General features: G+C 41.8%; 1 protein-coding gene and 1 long non-coding RNA gene across 3 annotated transcripts in view; one reads left to right on the forward strand and one right to left on the reverse strand.

Moving 5' to 3' along the window:
- Positions 1–22,007, reverse strand: part of lama1 (laminin, alpha 1) — a 56,799-nt gene that overhangs the window by 16,387 nt on the left and 18,405 nt on the right. Inside the window, exons 30-47 of one of the 2 annotated variants that reach the window (XM_019354565.2) lie at positions 9,058–9,198; positions 8,813–8,931; positions 8,181–8,270; positions 7,866–8,059; positions 7,609–7,751; positions 7,434–7,532; positions 6,948–7,059; positions 6,656–6,812; positions 6,367–6,577; positions 2,085–2,201; positions 1,845–2,005; positions 1,633–1,771; positions 1,434–1,536; positions 1,200–1,316; positions 934–1,116; positions 698–852; positions 301–444; positions 88–221 (exon numbers count right to left, since the gene is read on the reverse strand). In XM_019354565.2, the coding sequence (XP_019210110.1) occupies positions 88–221; positions 301–444; positions 698–852; positions 934–1,116; positions 1,200–1,316; positions 1,434–1,536; positions 1,633–1,771; positions 1,845–2,005; positions 2,085–2,201; positions 6,367–6,577; positions 6,656–6,812; positions 6,948–7,059; positions 7,434–7,532; positions 7,609–7,751; positions 7,866–8,059; positions 8,181–8,270; positions 8,813–8,931; positions 9,058–9,198 (2,519 nt within the window). Of the gene's footprint in view, positions 1–87; positions 222–300; positions 445–697; positions 853–933; positions 1,117–1,199; positions 1,317–1,433; positions 1,537–1,632; positions 1,772–1,844; positions 2,009–2,084; positions 2,202–6,366; positions 6,578–6,655; positions 6,813–6,947; positions 7,060–7,433; positions 7,533–7,608; positions 7,752–7,865; positions 8,060–8,180; positions 8,271–8,812; positions 8,932–9,057; positions 9,199–22,007 lie in introns of both variants that reach the window. The other variant, XM_005460467.3, reaches the window with a different exon arrangement.
- LOC112847868 (uncharacterized) lies at positions 6,332–13,992 on the forward strand. The gene is made up of 5 exons (XR_003221699.1): positions 6,332–6,343; positions 7,106–7,107; positions 9,294–9,300; positions 12,364–12,568; positions 12,941–13,992. It is a non-coding gene; the product is annotated as an uncharacterized LOC112847868 (long non-coding RNA).

The following is a 22,007-nucleotide window of genomic DNA, read 5'->3' on the forward strand; positions in this document are numbered from 1 at the left end:
GTGACATACACAAACACAGCTGTAAACTGATATTCACCTGCATCTTGAATCGTGTGATTAGTTGCGATCGTTTAGGGGGTTTTTTACCGTGTAGCATTGATCTTTGTCCATCTATTGTTGGTGATATCCAGTCCAGGAAACTCAAGCCGGGTGCTGCCCGAGCCCACATCCCACAGTAGAGAAACCTGTCCATTATGCATCTCAGCAGCCAAGAAGTCCATCTGAAACAACAGCTTCAGTTAGAATGCAGAACGAAGCCATTTCTGTTATTACTCATTAACAGCAAGTTATTGTCTTTACCGTAGTGTTGCTGCCCAGGTAAAAGAGCAGGTTATCTGGAGTGGTCGTCTTTACGATCAGATTCAGAGTGTTGAAGTTACTGGACTGAACCGATGGTCTGTAGGAACGAACACAGCCTCTGTCCGCTTGCAGTGCCACCTTAATCTGATGATGGTGCGCCACAACACCATCGATATCAAGAGAAATTGTGAGGTCTTTACCTTACAATGTAAAGTGCCTTGAAATAACTGTTGTTGTGGATAATCATGGTCACAGATGTCCTAATATAGAATTCTCTGGTTTAGGCTGGCTTATCTACACTGTTTGCTGTTCATTTTTTTCCTGTTTAACAAGTTTTGTAGGTATCTATGCTCATTTTGGGACAGTGATAGAAGCCATTGTGTGAGTGTTTATTTACCGATGCTGCCTGTCTCCGAGCCTGATAGATCAGCTCCCGGATGTCAGATAAGTTTCTGCTCAACGTTTCTCCTAACATTCTCATTGGTTTTATTCTGTCCATCAGATGCTGTGTACGATATTCCGCCTCCTCCATCTTATGCTGCATCTCATTGGCTGAGCGAACAGGAAACAGGAAGAGTTAGGCTAAAGATTTGGATCTTTATGAAACCAATTTGTAAAATCTCAATGACAAACCTGCAATGTGTGTAAGAGTCACCAGCTGACTGGTCTCCCTCAATGTATTGTTAGCGTTTTCCACCAAAGACGAAGAATCCTTCAGCTGTGCTCTGAGTCTCTGCAGCCGCTGCATCGCCTCCTGCAACTTGGAGTGCGCTGCTGCAGCCTGAATTTGGGTCTGTTGCAATGCCTCAGAGGAACCTGATGGACAAGTGTATTAGTATTGTATTAGTATTACTGTTTCAATACGTCAGTTCATACATCATGCATATCAATTCTCTTACCATTTGAAAGGCTCTGTAGCACTTTGACGGGCTTACGTAGAAGGAAGCTGGAGTTATGAACACTGTCTCTGACAAGTCTGAGTCTGATAGTTACCATGGAAACATTCAGCTGCAGGTCTAAATGAAACAAAGAGGAAAAAGTTTCATCTAAAAGTAGCTGTAATTCAGTGCACACATGGCTGATGTGCAATGATAGTGCATGTCATTGTTTCAGAAACAGAAACATTATCATACCTTCAGCCGCACTGCCGATTCTTCGGCTTTCTTCCAAAATAGCAGAGGAAACTTCCAGCTTTGCTCGGCCTTCTTCTGACAGTGGCTGCTCCGATTGGACACTCTAAAATACAAATACATGTAGGTGTTATACATTTGTTTACCAACAGCCTCTCATTTACCTTATTGCACTGCTGTCTCAGGCTAAATACAGACTTACCATGTTTAGAGCTAAGGAGGCAGACACTAGGGCAACTGAAGCCATCTGATGGGCAGAGTCAACTCGTTCTGTGATGTCACTGTCAAACTGAGCCAGCTGACTGCCATTCTGAGACATGTTACACACTGATGACAGAGGACTGAGAGAGAAGAGTTTTTATTTCAGTGGAAAAAAATAGCAGGAGCACACAGAGGAAGAGGAACACAAAATACCTGTGCAAGGAGTGAGCATAGCTCTGCAGCAGGTGGGCATGTTTCTCTGCACGGTAAACATTCTCCAGAGCATCGTTTTTCTTCAGCCCCATTACCAAACCATTCACCTGTTTCCTCAGAAGGGGGCGCCACTGATCCAGCTCAGCAGCCAACACTTCAACCTGCTGATCAGTGTGACATAATTATTATGGAAAGCGTCTGCTGGAAAGCTTTGTTATTAACTACTATAGTTTCTCTTACTCTGGTGTGGTTTGTTAACTCCTCTGTCAAACTGACAGCATCTTCAAGCAGCAGCTGGCTGTCCTCCATTTGAGAGTCCAAAGACAGACACACCACACTTAGGTTCTGATGGCCAGACTGACAGAAAGAGAGAGAAAGAGTAAAAAAGAGACACCTTTGAATTTCAGAAGAATGCTAAGACAATGTCATGCTTGTTTTATAAAATGGTAAATGGCCTGTATTTGTATAGCGCTTCACTTAGTCCCTAAGGACCCCAAAGAGCTTTACACTACATTCAGTCATCCACCCATTCACACACACTGGTGAGCTACATTGTAGCCACAGCTACCCTGGGGCGCACTGACAGAGGCGAGGCTGCCGGACACTGCTGCCACCGGGCCCTCTGACCACCACCAGTAGGCAGCGGGTGAAGTGTCTTGCCCAAGGACACAACGACCGAGACTGACGGAGCCGGGGCTCGAACTGGCAACCTTCCGATTACAAGACGAACTGCCAACTCTTAAGCCACGATCGCCCCCAGAGATAGATCTTATAAAGCAGAGAAAGAGAAAAAAAAAACTCGAACTCTGCTCTAGTCTTACTGACCAGAGCAGAGTTCGAGTTTTTTTTTTTTCCTGCTCTAGTCTTACTGACCTCTCAGTGCTTTTGACTACAAGGCTATTTTGAACCTCTCTGTGAATCGCTACCTTATCGTGGTGGAGGGGTTTGTGTGTCCCAGGGATCCCAGGGGCTATGTTGTCTGGGGGTTTTTGCCCCCTGGTAGGGTCTCCCATGGCAAATTGGTCCTGGGTGAGGGACCAGACAAAGAGCGATTCAGAAGACCCTTATGAAGAAAACATCGAGGGAACAGTTTACCCTGCCCGGGATAGGATTACCGGGGCCCCGCCCTGGAGCCAGGCCCGGGGAGGGTGCCCGAGGGCGAGCGTCTGGTGGCCGGGCCTTAGTCCATGGGGCCCGGCCGGGCACAGCCCGAAGAGGAGACATGGGCCCATCCTCCCGCAGGCCCACCACCCGCAGGAGGCGCCATAGGGGTCGGGTGCATTGTGTGCTGGGCGGCGGCCAGGAGCGGAGGCCCTGGCGGACTGATCCCCAGCTGCCAAGACTGGCAATAGGGACATGGAATGTCACCTCTCTGGTGGGGAAGGAGCCTGAGTTAGTGCGTGAGGTTGAGAGGTACCGGCTAGATATAGTCGGGCTCACCTCTACGCATGGCTTGGGCTCTGGAACCAGTCTCCTAGAGAGGGGCTGGACTCTGTCTCAGTCTGGAGTTGCCCCTGGTGAGAGGCGGCGGGCTGGGGTGGGTATTCTAATATCCCCTCGGCTTGCTGCCGGTACGTTGGGGTTTTTCCCGGTGGATGAGAGGGTTTGTTCCCTGCGCCTTAGGGTCAGGGAAAGGGTCCTGACTGTCATCTGCGCTTATGCGCCGAGTGGCAGTTCAGAGTACCCAGCCTTCTTAGAGTCCCTGGGGGGGGGTGCTGGAAGGTGCCCCACCGGGAGACTCTGTTGTCCCTCTGGGAGACTTCAATGCTCACGTGGGTAACAACAGCGAGACCTGGAGGGGCATGATTGGGAGGAACGGCCTCCCTGATCTGAATCCGAGCGGTGTTTTGTTATTGGACTTCTGTGCAAATCACAGTTTGGCCATAACGAACACCTTGTTCGAACATAAGAGTGTCCATAAGTGCACGTGGCACCAGGACGCTCTAGGCCGCAGGTCGATGATCGATTTTATAATCGTATCACCAGACCTGCGACCATATGTTCTGGACACTCGGGTAAAGAGAGGGGCTGAGCTGTCAACTGATCACCACCTGGTGGTGAGTTGGATCAGGTGGCGGGGGAGGACGCTGGACAGACCCAGTGCACCTAAACGCATAGTGAGGGTGTGCTGGGAACGTCTAGCAGAGGCCCCAGTCCGCGAGATCTTCAACGCACACCTCCGGCAGAGCTTCAACAGCATTCCGAGGGAGACTGGGGACATTGAGTCCGAATGGACCATGTTCAGCGTCTCCATCGCCGAAGCTGCTGCATTGAGCTGCGGCCGCAAGGTGGTTGGTGCCTGCCGTGGCGGTAATCCCCGAACCAAATGGTGGACACCAGAGGTGAAGGGAGCCACCAAGCTGAAGAAGGAGTCCTATCGGGCTTGGTTAGCCTGTGGGACTCCGGAGGCAGCCGACAGGTATCGACAGGCCAAGCGGAATGCGGCTCGGGCAGTGGCTGAAGCAAAAACTCGGGTGTGGGAGGAGTTCGGAGAGGCCATGGAAAAAGACTTTCGGACTGCCTCGAAGAGATTCTGGCAAACCGTCAGGCGTCTCAGGAGGGGAAAGCGGTGCTCTACCTGCACTGTGTATAGTGCTGGCGGAGCGCTGCTGACGTCGACTGAGAAAATTGTCAGGCGGTGGAAGGAATACTTCGAGGACCTCCTTAATCCCACTAACATGTCTTCCGAGGAGGAAGCAGAGTCTGGGGATGAGGGGAATGACCCGCCAATTTCCGGGGGCGAGGTCACTGAGGCAGTTAAACAACTCCTTGGTGGCAGAGCCCCTGGTGTTGATGAAGTCCGCCCCGAGTTCCTGAAGGCTCTGGATGTTGTAGGGCTATCCTGGTTGACACGCCTCTACAATGTTGCGTGGAGATCAGGGGCAGTACCCCTGGACTGGCAGACCGGGGTGGTGGTCCCCATCTTTAAGAAGGGAGACCGGAGGGTGTGTTCCAACTACAGGGGGATCACACTCCTCAGCCTCCCTGGGAAAGTCTATGCCAGGGTGCTGGAAAGGAGAGTTCGTCCGTTAGTCGAACCTTGGATACAGGAGGAACAATGCGGTTTTCGTCCTGGTCGCGGAACACTGGACCAGCTCTTTATCCTCTCAAGGATACTTGAGGGTGCATGGGAGTTTGCCCAACCAGTCTACATGTGTTTTGTGGACTTGGAGAAGGCATTCGACCGTGTCCCTCGGGGTGTCCTGTGGGAGGTGTTGCGGGAGTATGGGGTGTCTGGCCCATTGCTACGGGCCATTCGATCCCTATACAACCGTTGCAAGAGTTTGGTTCGCATTGCCGGCAATAAGTCGGACTCGTTCCCGGTGGGTGATGGGCTCTGCCAGGGCTGCCCTTTGTCACCGGTTCTGTTCATAATTTTTATGGACAGGATTTCTAGGCGCAGCCAAGTGGCGGAGGGCTTTCACTTCGGTGGCCTCAGAATCTCATCTCTGCTTTTTGCAGATGATGTGGTTCTGTTGGCTTCATCAGGTGAAGGCCTCCAGCTCGCACTGGAGCGGTTCGCAGCCGAGTGTGAAGCAGCGGGAATGAGGATCAGCACCTCCAAATCTGAGGCCATGGTTCTCAGCCGGAAAAGGGTGGAGTGCCCACTCCGGGTGGGGGATGAGTTCCTGCCCCAAGTGGAGGAGTTCAAGTATCTCGGGGTCTTGTTCGCGAGTGATGGGAGAAGGGAGCCGGAGATCGACAGACGGATTGGTGCTGCGGCTGCAGTGATGCGGACGCTGCACCGGTCTGTCGTGGTGAAGAGGGAGCTGAGTGTAAAAGCGAAGCTCTCAATTTACCGGTCGATCTACGTCCCTACCCTCACCTATGGCCACGAGCTGTGGGTAGTGACCGAAAGAACGAGATCGCGGATACAAGTGGCAGAAATGAGCTTCCTCCGAAGGGTGGCTGGCCTCTCCCTTAGAGATAGGGTGAGAAGTTCGGCCATCCGGGAGGGGCTCAGAGTAGAGCCGCTGCTCCTCCACATCGAAAGGAGCCAGTTGAGGTGGTTCGGGCATCTAACAAAGATGCCTCCTGGGCGCCTCCTGGGTGAGGTGTTCCGGGCATGTCCCACCGGGAGGAGGCCCCGGGGCAGACCCAGGACACGCTGGAGAGATTATATCTCTCGGCTGGCCTGGGAACGCCTTGGTGTTCCCCCGGATAAGCTGGAGGAGGTGGCTGGGGAGAGGGAGGTCTGGGCTTCTCTGCTTAGGCTGCTGCCCCCGCGACCCGGCCTCGGATAAAGCGGATGAAGATGGATGGATGGCTATTTTGAACACAACAAACTCCACGCAGATTGGCCCTAGCCAACAGGAGATTAGTGATGCACAAAAACAAGTTCATGCATTTACTTTTGGTGATCCAAACTGCACCGAGGAGAGACTACAGGGACTAGATTATGATCCTCAACAATGTGGATCCTCTCCTCTGCACTTCCAGTTTGACTTTAGGAATCAGGAGCATTTTTTAAGAGCAATCCAGTAATTTCACTTCAGCCTGTGGTCTGTGTATGTAGACTTACCTGATATCGCTGCAGCAATGTGTGTGCAGTGTCCAGCAGAAAGTTCGTTTCTATGGTTTGCTGCACTGTGTCACTCAGCGTTGTGTTTGCATGTTGCAGTGTTTTAATGTCAGCAGTAAGTGAAGTAGAGAGAGGGCCAAGCTTGTCGCCAGTGGCCACCCTGCTGGACAGGAAGTTGATCTGCACCGATTGAAAGAGAGACTCCGAACGACTGGAGAAAAAGAGAGCATGTTACCGCTGTCCTTGTGTGTTTGTTTATCAACTAAATTGCTGTGTTGATCAAACAGACCTGAGCTCCTGATTGGCTACAACCTCTGCAGCTGTTAGGTTTACATCTTTGATGCTGTTTAATATGGACTCTACGTCCTCCAGCAGATGCGTCTGATTGGCTGAACCCAGTTCTTCCTCTGCAGTCTGATTCAGGTGTGCTGCTTCTCTCTGAAGCACTACATCAATTACAGTTTTCACATTTGATTAAAAACAACTAGTTTGCTGTTGGTAATGGTGTCTTTGTTGTTTTATTAATTAATGTATCATTAATCATTCATTGTTCATCATTCTGATATTCTGTTGTTATTTACGTTGAATGTTGTTTTGAAGTCTGCTGATGCCCTCCAACAGGAGCGCGCCTCGGGAAAAGCTGTTGTTTGTGGACACGTCCACAATCTGGACATCATTAGACAGACTGTTGACCTAGCCAATCACAAGTTGAGAAAAATTTTGGGATGGGATCGGGAAGAAGTTTTAAAGGACTAGTCAGTTATCAGATGTGGAGTGTACAAAAGTGTGGAGAGTACAAAAGTGTTCAGAGCTAGCTAGCAGCTAACGCTAGAATTACTGCAAATTCACCAAGTTATTCAGTGTGTTCCAGGACCCAGTACCTTCATCTTGTATTTTACTTTTGTTGCACTTGCCTCAGACACATTTGACCAAAAATCAGACTGAACATTCTCACATTGTTTGCAACGTGCAATGTATTATAGTGAAAACTAAAGCCATGAAAACACTTTGAGTGACACACAGAAAGTTGTGTAATGAACCTTTAGCACACAGGTGGGTGTGCCTACCTGCTGCAGTAGAGAGTCGAGCTCAGAGGTCAAATAATTTAGACCTTCTTCCACTCTGGACAGAGACACCATAACAGAGTTGTTCTGTGAAGATACCACCTGGAGAGACATGTCATCATTATTTCAGTTTGTCGTACATCTCAACATGAGCAACAACTTAATCACATTTTTGTACCTGCATTTCTCTGGTCTGATTCTCCAGCAGCCACAACTGCCGGTATGATGACATGGCAATGGTACTCAGGTTGAAAAACAGGAAGTGATTGTGCAACTCATCCAGCTCATCCAACAAGATGCCAGTACATTTGTCATCACATGCTGGAAATAAAAAAGAACATGTTAGTCGCATGTCTCACGTTAGTGTGTGTGTGTGTGTGTGTGTGTGTGTGTGTGTGGTGTATGTGTGTGTATGTGTCTAATGTATTTACTCACACACGCACTCGCCTTCCTGGAAGATGTTCCTCTCTTCACACTCATTACATGACTGACCTTTGACCCCATCCTTACATTCACACTCTCCAGTCAGCACGTCACACAGCAAGTGGAGGGAGCCCCATGCAGTGCAGCTACACTGTGAACACACACCGCCTGGTACTGATGGGTTACCATAGTAACCAACAGAACACCTGGAGGATGGGAGTATGAAATCAGAGCAAGCAAATTTTCACAATAAAAGTCGCATTAATTAGATGGCGACTTCAGTCTATAACAAAGGGTCTAAAGACAGATATGATGTAATAATCTCACCTCTCACAGTATCTCCCTTCATAGCCAGGCTGACAGGCGGTGCAGCGGAAATCACCTGCTGCTCCTTCCAAAATGCAGGTGGGACTAAAGCTGCACGCATACAGAAACATGTAAGAAGTTAAATCAACCCAGATGAACTTCTTCAGGTTTACAACTAGTGCTCAATAACAAATGTGTATTAACATTTGATCAATACCAAAATTCTGTATAATATCCAGGCATGAATAAACATTTAAATATAGCAAGTATGTTTGTATTTTGGACTGTTTGTTAGTTGAAACAAGTTTTTTAAAGTAACTTTGATATAAGGTTTCCACTACTTGCTGTTTATGAGCTGGGCTTAAAAGACACATGCTCAACTTAGCTCATGTATCTTAATAGCCTGTTATATAATAAGCATCATAGACCTAATTAGGTTTATTTTATATAATAGCCATACCAACATATTTAATTCCTCCAGCATTTATCTTAAAACTGTGACATTTTAAAATAATAATAATAATAATAATAATAATAACAATAATGATAATAATAATAATGATAATAATAACAATAATAATAATAATAATAATTTTACACATTTTAAGAATCATTAAGAAATGAGGCGCAAGATGCTCGTTGAAGGTGTGCACCTGTTGTTCAGCAGGGGGCATGCACATGGTGAGCAGTCGTCAATGAATCCTTTGACACTTCCATAATAACCTGATGCACATTTCTCACAGCTCTGTCCACTGGTGTGATGCTTACAGTCCTGTGTGGAAAAAATACGGACTCTACTAAATTCTGCAGTCTCTTGATGTTCTGCACTGACTGTAGTTCTGTCTGTAGTTTGCAATCTGCTCTAAAATGCATGTATGAATCAGTGTTAGCGCGTTACCTGACACTCTCCCGTCTCAGTGTAGCAACTTTGGCTGTGGTTGTTGCAGCGACACGGAACACAGGGGCGAACAAACATCGACTTCTTGCTCTGCGGTGACAACTCAGACTGAGGTTGATGGAAGTGTCCCACATCACAATCCTGTAGAAGGATACATGAGAGAGGCAGTGTCAGGAAATGGCTTTGGTGATGGTAGCTGTAGTTAAGTGAGGTGGTCCTCACTCTGCTTAGTGTAGGAGAGAGGTGAATATTTCCTGCCAGCCAAATTCAGCTGTGGGCATTTTCTCACCATTCTTACTGCAAAGACAGAAGTGCATGCAGGGATTTCTCTCTGCCTTTAGCACATTCTGTCTGTTCATGTCTATTTCCATCCTCTTCTGCTTCTACTCACTGCCCGTCCCATTCTATGTTAGTCCTTCCTTGGACTGGAAAAATCTTTACAGTGCAAACATTCTTTATTTTATATCTGTTTTATGTTTAACTTCTTTATCTACCTCACATCCATACTTATGACATTATCTAATTTTAATTAACAGAAATGTCTACAGCCTATGCAAGGCCACTGGAACTTCTGGAGAAACCTGGACCAGCAGAAATCCACACAGGAAGCTCCCAAATAGGTTTGACCCCAGAACTTTCCTGCTGTATTACAACAGTGCAAAGCACTAACAATACAAATACAAATAAAAATATAAAAATACAAACACAGTTCTACAAAAGCAGGTATGCTGTGTAAAAACATTTTTTTAAATGTGCAATGATTTGCAAATTTCATACACCCAAACACAGAACATTGAAAGCATATCAAATGATTAAACTGAGAAAATGTACCACTTCAAGAAAAATATTAGTTTCTACTTTGTCTCATTCCATTTTGAATTTGCCCCAGAGATGATGGCAGCTTTTCAATATAATGAGTATGTATGGCTTCTTCTTTGTATGACACAACTCAAACATGAATTTCAGGATTGCAGAGCGAGCATATACAGCGATTTCTATGACATGCTTATTTGCAATGCAGTGGCACCTGAGGGTCCAATGAATTTTCGGTCTTATCCTTGCACACGCGTGATCCTTTGATGATATTATATACTGTAAATGACGAGGTATTTGACGAGGTTGACGATCATTATTCTGAAATTACTCTACAATTAGTAAATGCAAATTTTTTGCTCAACCTCTGCCCATTTGAACTTGTCGGAAAATGCCTCTCTAAGACACTTTATTCCCAGTCATGATGCTGAGTTGCTGCCACTAAACCTAATAGTTGCAAAATGTTCCTCCAGCTGTTTCATTTCAGCGTTATTTACTTTTCCGACCTCATTTTGCCTCTAACCAAACGTTTTTGAGGCATATTGCTGCCATCAAGTTCAAACTAAGCTAATATTTTTCATGAAATAAAGTGTTTTGTTTTAAACATTAGAGAGAGAGAGTGATATTATACCCCTTATGTCAAAAATATTCATGAGCTTTTTGAGTGTTAGTTTCTATGAATTATTCATGAGCTCAGTAAGTAATTAAATTATGATAATTAAATTATGATAATTAAATTATGATATTAATAAAAATATGATATTCATAAAAATTATGATTTTCATAAAATATGCTAGTTCATTGCTTTTCTTCCCCCAAAAAATAAGAACTAATTGCTTATTTTAGAAAAGTTTTTATATCAAATAGCATTCTTTTATTTTTTTAATCCATTAAAAACTTTTTCCTTTTTCCCCTAAAGAAACGCCATCTGGTGGTGGGTCAGCGCATGACAGCGCATGAGTGCACAGGGCGCGCACGAGCGCGCCTGTGTGTCTAGGCGCGCTCGTGCGCGCGCCTGACTCGGGACCGTGCTTCTGTGGGGGGCTCCGTGTTTATGGGTGAAAATGTGTTAAACCAGTATAAATGTGCTTAGTTAAACTTGTGCTTTTGTAACGTTCAGAATGGCCAGACATACAGGGTGCATGCCTTGTGGGAAAAGTTTATTTCAATTTATATGCATTTGTTTAATCCGAACAAAGAAATTTAAAATCAAAGTCCGAGTCGCAAAAAACTCTCGCGACCATAAACGCCCCGCGGCTCCCAGCGGCTTACAGCAAAAAACAAAAAAACCTCTGCGGTTTCTCTCCAAAATACGCAAAACAAAAAACCCCTAGAAATAACCTGTAGGGAACCCCCGTATACCCAAAACCTTATACTCGATAACAGGGGCAAATCCTGAAACCAAATCCTTAGTCTTTTATTCTCAAACCCCGCTCCGTGTCTAAGTTCTTACTCGCGATCCTTAGGCACATAACCGGCAAATCCTCCTGAAAAACAAAACAAAACAAAAAAAACCTCCGCGGTTTCTCTCCAAAAATACGCAAAACAAAAAACCTCCTATCCCCAAGCCTTATATTCGATAACAGGGCAAAATCCTGAAACCAAATCCTTAGTCTTTTATTCTCAAATCCCGCTCAGAGTCTAAGTTCTCCCTTCGCTCCGAGCCGCACCGGCCCGCAACCAGAGCATTCTCTTTTTCCTTCTTGTTCGTTCCCCTGCTCACCCTCGAATGCTGCCTACCTCGTTTGAAATTTGCGCCGGAGATCCACTCCGCCTCCCAGGTGCCGCCACTCAGACCGAATACCCATTAATACCCCCTTCGCCAGACCGCTTAAAACAATTAGCGGTACTCAGACCGAATACCATTAATACCCCTTCGCCAGACCGCTTAAAACAATTAGCGGTACTCAGACCGAATACCCATTAATACCCCCTTCGCCAGACCGCTTAAAACAATTAGCGGTACTCAGACCGAATACCCATTAATACCCCCTTCGCCAGACCGCTTAAACAATTAGCGGTACTCAGACCGAATACCCATTAATACCCCCTTCGCCAGACCGTTTAAACAATTAGCGGTACTTTTACCTGTGTGCATATCAATCATACCTGGTAAACCTTACTGCCCCGCTGACAATTACATAACAAACGGGTGGATCCGTTCACACCCCGCTCACCCAATCGGATACAGGGCCGATTTATCTTCTCAGCGATAGGTCTATTCTCTCACCTGCATCAGGATAAATAATCTCACATTTCAAGTTGAATTTAACAGTTTTTCCCTCTCAGAAAAACAAGTTTTCTCCTTTTTTCACAAAACAACATGGCCACCAGACCTACCAACCTCACTGTGGTCTCTCAGACCCCCGTAACCAGCTACAGAGCCTCTGCCAAGCCAGTGCAGCTCAAACGGCTGCATCTCTGTAGGGTCCAGCCTGCATCTGCTATCCCTTTGGAGGAGAGATTCCCTCTCAACACCGGGGGATTTTGGAGCAAAATCTTTTTCTACCAGCTAAAAGGAGGTGAAAGTTTTGGTCCCCTCACACCGCGGATCGCCTTTACTTTGTCTAATTGGGGTGTTTTGAGCCTCATCGCTACACCCGAAGTGCAGAAGAGCCTGCGGGAAACGAGCTCGCAACAACCGAGAACCAGGGATCAACAACAACTCGCGTCGCTTTCCCTATGTGCATATCACTCGGTAAGTGTTCATCTTCCTCTCTAACTACATTTTTGCATTTTCCTTTTTACCATTCTGTCAATCCTTTCATTTAAAAAATATCACATTGGTTTGTAACACGTACAATACACCATCCGTCCATCCATTCGCTTCCGCTTATCCTTTTTTCAGGCTCGCGCGGTGCGCTGGAGCCTATCCCACGTACAATACACTTTAAAAATATATATAAGATCCAGTTTAACTCCCGTCAAAGCTTATACATTACATCTCTACATCACCTATCATTTTCTCATCAGGTATCTCATATCCTCTTGTTATTGTTATGTTATGCTCCTTTGATATTTTGCTAGTTTGCGTGTTTTAAAATTCTTTTGTTTTCTTTATATTTTTTAGACTCTCATTTAAGCCAGATGTGTTAACCTGATCCCTGCGAAACACCAGCTCTCCGTGGATTTTGACCGCGAGTGACCGGATGTTGTTTCCGGCCTGAGGTTGCCTGAAATGCCGTGAGGCTCGTTTGAAAGATTGCGCCCGAGACCAACTCCGCCTCCAAGGCGTGCCTACCTTTAGCTGCCACCAGTGAGATATCAGAGCCGGGCTCCACATATCCAATCAGGAGCACGAGCAAGACAGCTTTTGCAGACTCTCCAGAAATATACAAGTCCTTACCAACTGCTCTGCAACCCAGTGTTTCTGGTCCCCTCACCAACATCGCTTTTTGAGATATTTTTTTTACGAACCACCAAAAAAGCAATTTTACCCCCCAGTACAGAAGACTGGATCTGAGGGCAGCAGCGGGGACAAATGATTGTAATGAAGCGACAGACATTTCATGGCTGGTCTTAGATAATTGTGAGTCATTGTGTCTTATGGTGAAAAGTACATAGTTTTGCAAGAGGCATACAAGCACTGTGGAAAAAGTAATCATAAAACTGTTTTTGTGAACACTTTGCTCCCTACGTTATGCTTTTAAAATTTGATACATGTAATGTGATCATCAAAGAACATGTTCTTTTTAAAAACACTCATTCTTATGCTTTTAAACTATGTCAGATTATCATAAAACACTTATTTGTATGTTATAATGTTTTTCTTACACCATGTGTAATTTTCATTCACACCTTGTTCATTGTATCAATGTGTAATTATGTATCTTTGATAAATAAATAAAATATTTAATCCTGTATTTGTGTACTTTCTGGTGATTCAATAAAAAATTAGTCACATATCGCTCTGATAAACACAGATGGCTGAAAGAAATGTTTGATGGAGCAAAGGAAACAAGTGTCTTGCTGCTAAACTTTTAAGTCACCATGGTTTAAATGAGAAAATGCCACTAGGAAACTAGCAGCCCTAAGTCTTTATGTAAAACATGAAAAACTCCATATCAGTGATATCTACAAAGGTGTACTCATTTCTTTGTTATGGTACTTTACTGTTCCAATGAAACAAAAAGAAAATCTCATTTTAAAGTACATTTTTCAGCCATCCTGGCCTATTTTCAGGGGCAAGAATGTTGATGTTAGACTGTGTTTAAATCAGGTTGTGATCTTAAACTATCACAGCACTGATTTTACAGTAATGTGCAACAGTTGTAATGTCAATTAGAATTCCAAACTGGCTTTTCTCCAGTCAGTGTTATTGTGAAATTTAACTTGTTCTTTTGTGTAATTGCACATGGCCCATCAAAGGACCCCTTAGTAAGCTGTACAGCATAAGTTTTCAATTCACTTTTGTCAGAAAACTTCACAGTATGAGAAGTTACAGCACAGTTTCTCCAAATGTGTGCTTCTTTTTCAGTCAGCGTGCTTTTAGAGCATCTACATTAGCTCATGTAGTAAAAGTACAATCAGTAAGTGTACTTTAACATTTGAGATTCCGAGTGACTCTTGCTTAGATCATGTGAACAATTTCATCAACCTTTTTTTTTTGTATAATGCATCAAACCTGTTCAAATCAGTTTATTTTCAATTCATATTAACTAATCTAGAGACAAGGAACTCCTTTTTAGCTTCTGTGATGCATTTACCTCTCGCACGTTAAACTAAATGTTAGTGTTCTCAGAGTTAACATGTCTTATGTTACCATCATGTATTTCTAAAACCCAGCCTCAGTCTATGCCCTATAGACTCTCACATGGAAACACCATTGATCTAGATATTCACAAATTTCATCAGGAGATTCTTAAGGTATTAAGTTTTTTGTTTGTTTTAATGTTTTACACAAAAAACTTCACATTTTTATATTTTTAAATGAAAGTGTCATGGAAAGACATTTTTTCTTTAATGATGTTGCTGCCACATTCTCAAATACTAATTATTCTGGGATTTTATGGTCAAACTATGTGATTTTCCAAGTGTGTGTGTGTGTGTGTGTGTGTGTGTAGTAAAATGACCTTATGATGCTGTCACCGTGAATCATTCAGGATTAACAACGCAAATTGTATCGATAGCAGAAACAGTCTTAAAACTTAATTAGTCTTATAATTCTCACACGTTACCACTAGTTTTACAAGCACAGTCTTCTTCAGTTCTGTTTATGTAGCTTTTATGAAACTGATTTTCCATAGTACAAGTAGCATTTAATCTTTCTTTGCTCTCCAGTATAAATGCAAGAATTTTCAGGCTTTTATTGAAACTGTCACAAATGTAACACTCAATGCCAAAAACAGGGTTGATCAATGTTTCTATGAACACTGCTTCGTATATAAACAGCTCTGAAACCCCCTTTATTTTTCTAAAGTAATGCAGAACAGGATCTCTGTGACTCTCTGTGTCTCTAAAAATCCCAACAAAACTGGCAATCACCTTGTAGAGGAATTTCTTTCATTTATGTATTGATCACTTTGTTTATTGGTAATGCTTTTAGGTCACTGTTTTAGCATGTCTGCCTCATACTCCATTCAAACAGTTAGACACACGGTGGGGGTCTGGTAAGGAAGTTGTGGGGAAAGCAGACAACTCCACAGGAAGAGTCTTTTGTCTTTTCTCCACTGTAAGAGATAGCAAGGGAGTGTGAAACTTTCTTTGGGGAAAGACCAAAGGTGTGAAAACAGCTGTGTACTGCCTTTTGTTCCTGTAGGAGGTATTTAACTGAGAGCCATGCTCACCGTCTGCCCCAGCTATGGCAGTCCCTCACCAAGCTTGATTTCTGTTCTTTGTCTTGATTAAAGAATGTTAGCTACCGCTCTTCGCTTGTCTGCAGGCTCTATTAAATGGAAAACTTCCACAACAACCTCTAAACAATGGTTTATGGCTTTTTGTCACCTGCAACACCATGTAACACTTGGATGTTATCACATTTTCAAGGGTTTATGTGTTATCCTTGATCACAGTTCTAAACAAGTTAACTTTCTTAACATAAAGTAGCCCAAAAAGACAAATATACGTCCAGTTCTTTTCTTACTCCAAGCCTACTGATCGGAAAACATTATGTGATGCTGGAAGTTTTCATCCTATCCACCTCCAAAACAAGTTTACCTGTAAGCCAACACATTAAACTCAAGCAAATTTGTGAAATTCCTGAACAATATGCTTTGTGCAGTAGCAGTAGTACTAGAACTAGTACTAGTAGTCCTAGTATTGTGCAGCAACCAGGCTTTAAGAGTGATCACTATTCTGGCTTGCAAATGGTGAAAACATGTCACAGTCTTAGCTGCAAATCAGAAATGTTGGTAAATTTAAAAAAGGAGTTTAAACTTCAGGTTTGGCATAGACACAGACTTTCTTAATGCCACACTCAGGAAATTCACATGTTACACATGATTTAGCTCACCTGCTAAATCCCCAGAGCAATAACCCCATCAGCATCCTTAGCCTGAGTGTTGATCCTCCAGGTGAGTGAGTGGAGTTGAGTGTGTGTGTGATCAGAGGTGAAGCTGCTTTCTTCAAAGTCTCATCAACAACATCTTTAGAAACAAACATCAACAACCAGGAAGAGTCTAAAAGCACTGAAAATGAAACAGACCATTTACCATACACTGAAAAAAGGCCATGTTGGATTTACTTGATTCAGTAGTGGACATTGGTTGCACACAAATGTTTTGCTTTGGCAGAAACTTAAACAATTGAGTTCAATCAACACAACTTGTTCATATTCAGTAAACCTGTGCATTTTGTGTTCATAAAACGCGATTGAAACATGTTTAGATGAAGTAAGTTGAGCTCTTGGAATATTTTAATCCTTCACAATTTTGTCATTTTATTTCAACACTATTCAATAACTTTTACCCCAATACTACTTGGTCACTTAAATACTACATGTTGTCTTCATATTACATAATATTCAACAAAGTCTAGATCCTGGTTACCATAAGAATTCAATGGATACCATCCTCCTATCTTTATCCTGGTTGCAGGGGGGCTGGGAAATAACACTGAAGTGATAGGTTTCAAGGCAGGGTACACCCTGGACAGCCCACCAGTCAATCACAAACAACCATTTGCACTTACATTGACAGGTAATTTAGAATCACCAATTAACCTAACTCCAACAACTGCATGGCTTTTAACTGTGGGAAGAAACCAGAATACCCAGAGAGAAACCAGTGGAAACTAGCCAAACTGTGGATTTGAACCCAGGACCTTCTTACTGTGAAGCAACAACACTAACCACCATGCCAACAATCCAGACTTAACAGAAGTAGGAAAGCTATGATTTCAAGGCTTGATGCAGAAGTTTTTGTACGTTTTTGTCCTTGACAGGTTAAACCACAATAAATAGCAATAGCATACACGTGGTGTGTGTGTGTAGTTGTCTGCCTCTTATAACTCCAGTGTTTTCCTGCAGTTTGACATCTTGTGAATTTCATGAGTTCAGCAACTAACCACTCTTACTAGAATGTATCATGTCATCTCATCAAGGACAAATTAAGTTGTTGAATTTCGTACAGATCCTTCATGATTTAATTATGTTCATAGAAACATGAAATTATTGTGTTTAAATTACAAGTTAGACTTTTTTAATGTAACAACCACCCAATTTACTTTTTTCGGTATACCAAAAAAAAAAGTAGAAGCGGCTGCTCGATTTGACTGAGATGGATGCCTTCCTGAAACCACGATCCAAAGCGCACGAGACTGAAAGTTATTGACTTACTTCACTCGAACATGAAATGAACAATTTAATCTAGCCTCTCTGCATATCATGTAGTTTCTACACTATATAGTTACACTTAACTTTAAAGCATGATGCACTTATGTTAAATACACGCAAGATGCTTACGTAAATCAAAGAGTTGGCCAATCCCTTTTTTCAGTGTACCCAACACTGAGCTCCTGCACAGTCAGATGGAGTGAAACATAAGGTCCCAGTGGTGTTCTGTTGGATTTAGCAGGTGAGCATTGTTGCCAGTCAAAACTTTCTTGGAAAAGGATTGCAAGAATCCATGTAATTATTTGTTTTACTTGAATCAAATGTATTGGTTTCATTACATCAAATAAAATAATTTTGGAAACCCGTTACATCAAACAAAACTTTCTTGGAAAAGCATTGCAAGAATCAATCTCGTTATTTGTTTTACCCCATTCAAATCTATTGGTTTCATGACATCAAATAAATTGTTTATGGAAAACCGTTGCATCCAATAAAACTTTCTTGGAAAAGCATTGCAAGAATCAAACTCATTAATTTTTGTTTTCACTAGAATCAAAGTGTAATGTTTTTCATTACATCAAATAAAATATTTTTGGAAACTCATTGCATCAAATAAAACTTTCTTGGAAAAGCATTGCAAGAATCAAACTCATTCATTGTTTTACCCCGTTCAAATCTATTGGTTTCATTACATCAAATAAATTGTTTGTGGAAAACCGTTGCATCCAATAAAACTTTCTTGGAAAGCATTGCAAGAATCAAACTCATTAATTTTTGTTTTCACTAGAATCAAAGTGTAATGTTTTTCATTACATCAAATAAAATATTTTGGAAACCCGTTACATCAAACAAAACTTTCTTGGAAAAGCATTGCAAGAATCAAACTCATTAATTGTTTTACCCCGTTCAAATCTATTGGTTTCATTACATCAAATAAATTGTTTGTGGAAAACCGTTGCATCAAATAAAACTTTCTTGGAAAAGCATTGCAAGAATCCATGTAATTATTTGTTTTACTTGAATCAAATGTATTGGTTTCATGACATCAAATAAATTGTTTATGGAAAACCGTTGCATCCAATAAAACTTTCTTGGAAAAGCATTGCAAGAATCAATCGCATTATTGGTTTTACAACCAAATGTATTGGTTTGTTTACTTGAAATAAAACTTTTTTGGAAACCCGTTACATCAAATAAAACTTTCTTGGAAAAGGATTGCAAGAATCAATCTCGTTATTTGTTTTACCCCGTTCAAATCTATTGGTTTATATACCTGAAATAAAACTTTTTTGGAAAACCGTTACATCAAATAAAACTTTCTTGGAAAAGCATTGCAAGAATCAAACTCATTAATTTTGTTTTCACTAGAATCAAAGTGTAATGTTTTTCATTACATCAAATAAAATATTTTTGGAAACCCGTTACATCAAACAAAACTTTCTTGGAAAAGCATTGCAAGAATCAAACTCATTAATTGTTTTACCCCGTTCAAATCTATTGGTTTCATTACATCAAATAAATTGTTTGTGGAAAACCGTTGCATCCAATAAAACTTTCTTGGAAAAGCATTGCAAGAATCAAACTCATTAATTTTTGTTTTCACTAGAATCAAAGTGTAATGTTTTTCATTACATCAAATAAAATATTTTTGGAAACCCGTTACATCAAATAAAACTTTCTTGGAAAAGGATTGCAAGAATCAATCTCGTTATTTGTTTTACCCCGTTCAAATCTATTGGTTTATATACCTGAAATAAAACTTTTTTTGGAAAACCGTTACATCAACTAAAACTTTCTTAGAAAAGCATTGCAAGAATCAAACTCATTAATTTTGTTTTCACTAAAATCAAAGTGTAATGTTTTTCAATACATCAAATAAAATATTTTTGGAAACTCATTGCATCAAATAAAACTTTCTTGGAAAAACTTTACAAGAATCCATGTAATTATTTGTTTTACAAACAAATGTATTGGTTTCATTACATCGAATAAAATAATTTTGGAAACTCATTACATCAAATAAAACTTTCTTGGAAACCCTGTACATGAAGTAGAAGGTTTTTGATGTTGTAAGTTCTGGCTTTAATATTTTCAGCTGATAAGGTGAACTTCATACAAACTTTGTGTTAAAAAATCAAACTATGTCTCGTGAGTGTGTATTGGCGTGTATTGTGACTGCTCCATCATAATGTATGGAGCAAATGTATGGAGCAAATGTACCCCTGAGGCACAAAGGGCTCAGAGGCACATTTGGCAGCCAGGGTTAGAGCTCAGAAACGTGGAGCCTGGGGGGTTGGGGCTAACAACACTGACTGGTAAAAGAATCTAACATCCAAGTGTTACATGGTGTTGCAGGTGACAAAAAGCCATAAACCATTGTTTAGAGGTTGTTGTGGAAGTTTTCCATTTAATAGAGCCTGCAGACAAGCGAAGAGCGGTAGCTAACATTCTTTAATCAAGACAAAGAACAGAAATCAAGCTTGGTGAGGGACTGCCATAGCTGGGGCAGACGGTGAGCATGGCTCTCAGTTAAATACCTCCTACAGGAACAAAAGGCAGTACACAGCTGTTTTCACACCTTTGGTCTTTCCCCCAAAGAAAGTTTCACACTCCCTTGCTATCTCTTACAGTGGAGAAAAGACAAAAAGACTCTTCCTGTGGAGTTGTCTGCTTTCCCCACAACTTCCTTACCAGACCCCCACCGTGTGTCTAACTGTTTGAATGGAGTATGAGGCAGACATGCTAAAACAGTGACCTAAAAGCATTACCAATAAACAAAGTGATCAATACATAAATGAAAGAAATTCCTCTACAAGGTGATTGCCAGTTTTGTTGGGATTTTTAGAGACACAGAGAGTCACAGAGATCCTGTTCTGCATTACTTTAGAAAAATAAAGGGGGTTTCAGAGCTGTTTATATACGAAGCAGTGTTCATAGAAACATTGATCAACCCTGTTTTTGGCATTGAGTGTTACATTTGTGACAGTTTCAATAAAAGCCTGAAAATTCTTGCATTTATACTGGAGAGCAAAGAAAGATTAAATGCTACTTGTACTATGGAAAATCAGTTTCATAAAAGCTACATAAACAGAACTGAAGAAGACTGTGCTTGTAAAACTAGTGGTAACGTGTGAGAATTATAAGACTAATTAAGTTTTAAGACTGTTTCTGCTATCGATACAATTTGCGTTGTTAATCCTGAATGATTCACGGTGACAGCATCATAAGGTCATTTTACTACACACACACACACACACACACACACACTTGGAAAATCACATAGTTTGACCATAAAATCCCAGAATAATTAGTATTTGAGAATGTGGCAGCAACATCATTAAAGAAAAAATGTCTTTCCATGACACTTTCATTTAAAAATATAAAAATGTGAAGTTTTTTGTGTAAAACATTAAAACAAACAAAAAACTTAATACCTTAAGAATCTCCTGATGAAATTTGTGAATATCTAGATCAATGGTGTTTCCATGTGAGAGTCTATAGGGCATAGACTGAGGCTGGGTTTTAGAAATACATGATGGTAACATAAGACATGTTAACTCTGAGAACACTAACATTTAGTTTAACGTGCGAGAGGTAAATGCATCACAGAAGCTAAAAAGGAGTTCCTTGTCTCTAGATTAGTTAATATGAATTGAAAATAAACTGATTTGAACAGGTTTGATGCATTATACAAAAAAAAAGGTTGATGAAATTGTTCACATGATCTAAGCAAGAGTCACTCGGAATCTCAAATGTTAAAGTACACTTACTGATTGTACTTTTACTACATGAGCTAATGTAGATGCTCTAAAAGCACGCTGACTGAAAAAGAAGCACACATTTGGAGAAACTGTGCTGTAACTTCTCATACTGTGAAGTTTTCTGACAAAAGTGAATTGAAAACTTATGCTGTACAGCTTACTAAGGGGTCCTTTGATGGGCCATGTGCAATTACACAAAGAACAAGTTAAATTTCACAATAACACTGACTGGAGAAAAGCCAGTTTGGAATTCTAATTGACATTACAACTGTTGCACATTACTGTAAAATCAGTGCTGTGATAGTTTAAGATCACAACCTGATTTAAAACACAGTCTAACATCAACATTCTTGCCCCTGAAAATAGGCCAGGATGGCTGAAAAATGTACTTTAAAATGAGATTTTCTTTTTGTTTCATTGGAACAGTAAAGTACCATAACAAAGAAATGAGTACACCTTTGTAGATATCACTGATATGGAGTTTTTCATGTTTTACATAAAGACTTAGGGCTGCTAGTTTCCTAGTGGCATTTTCTCATTTAAACCATGGTGACTTAAAAGTTTAGCAGCAAGACACTTGTTTCCTTTGCTCCATCAAACATTTC

Source organism: Oreochromis niloticus, linkage group LG9 (assembly GCF_001858045.2).
Source record: "Oreochromis niloticus isolate F11D_XX linkage group LG9, O_niloticus_UMD_NMBU, whole genome shotgun sequence".
Lineage (NCBI taxonomy): Eukaryota > Metazoa > Chordata > Actinopteri > Cichliformes > Cichlidae > Oreochromis > Oreochromis niloticus.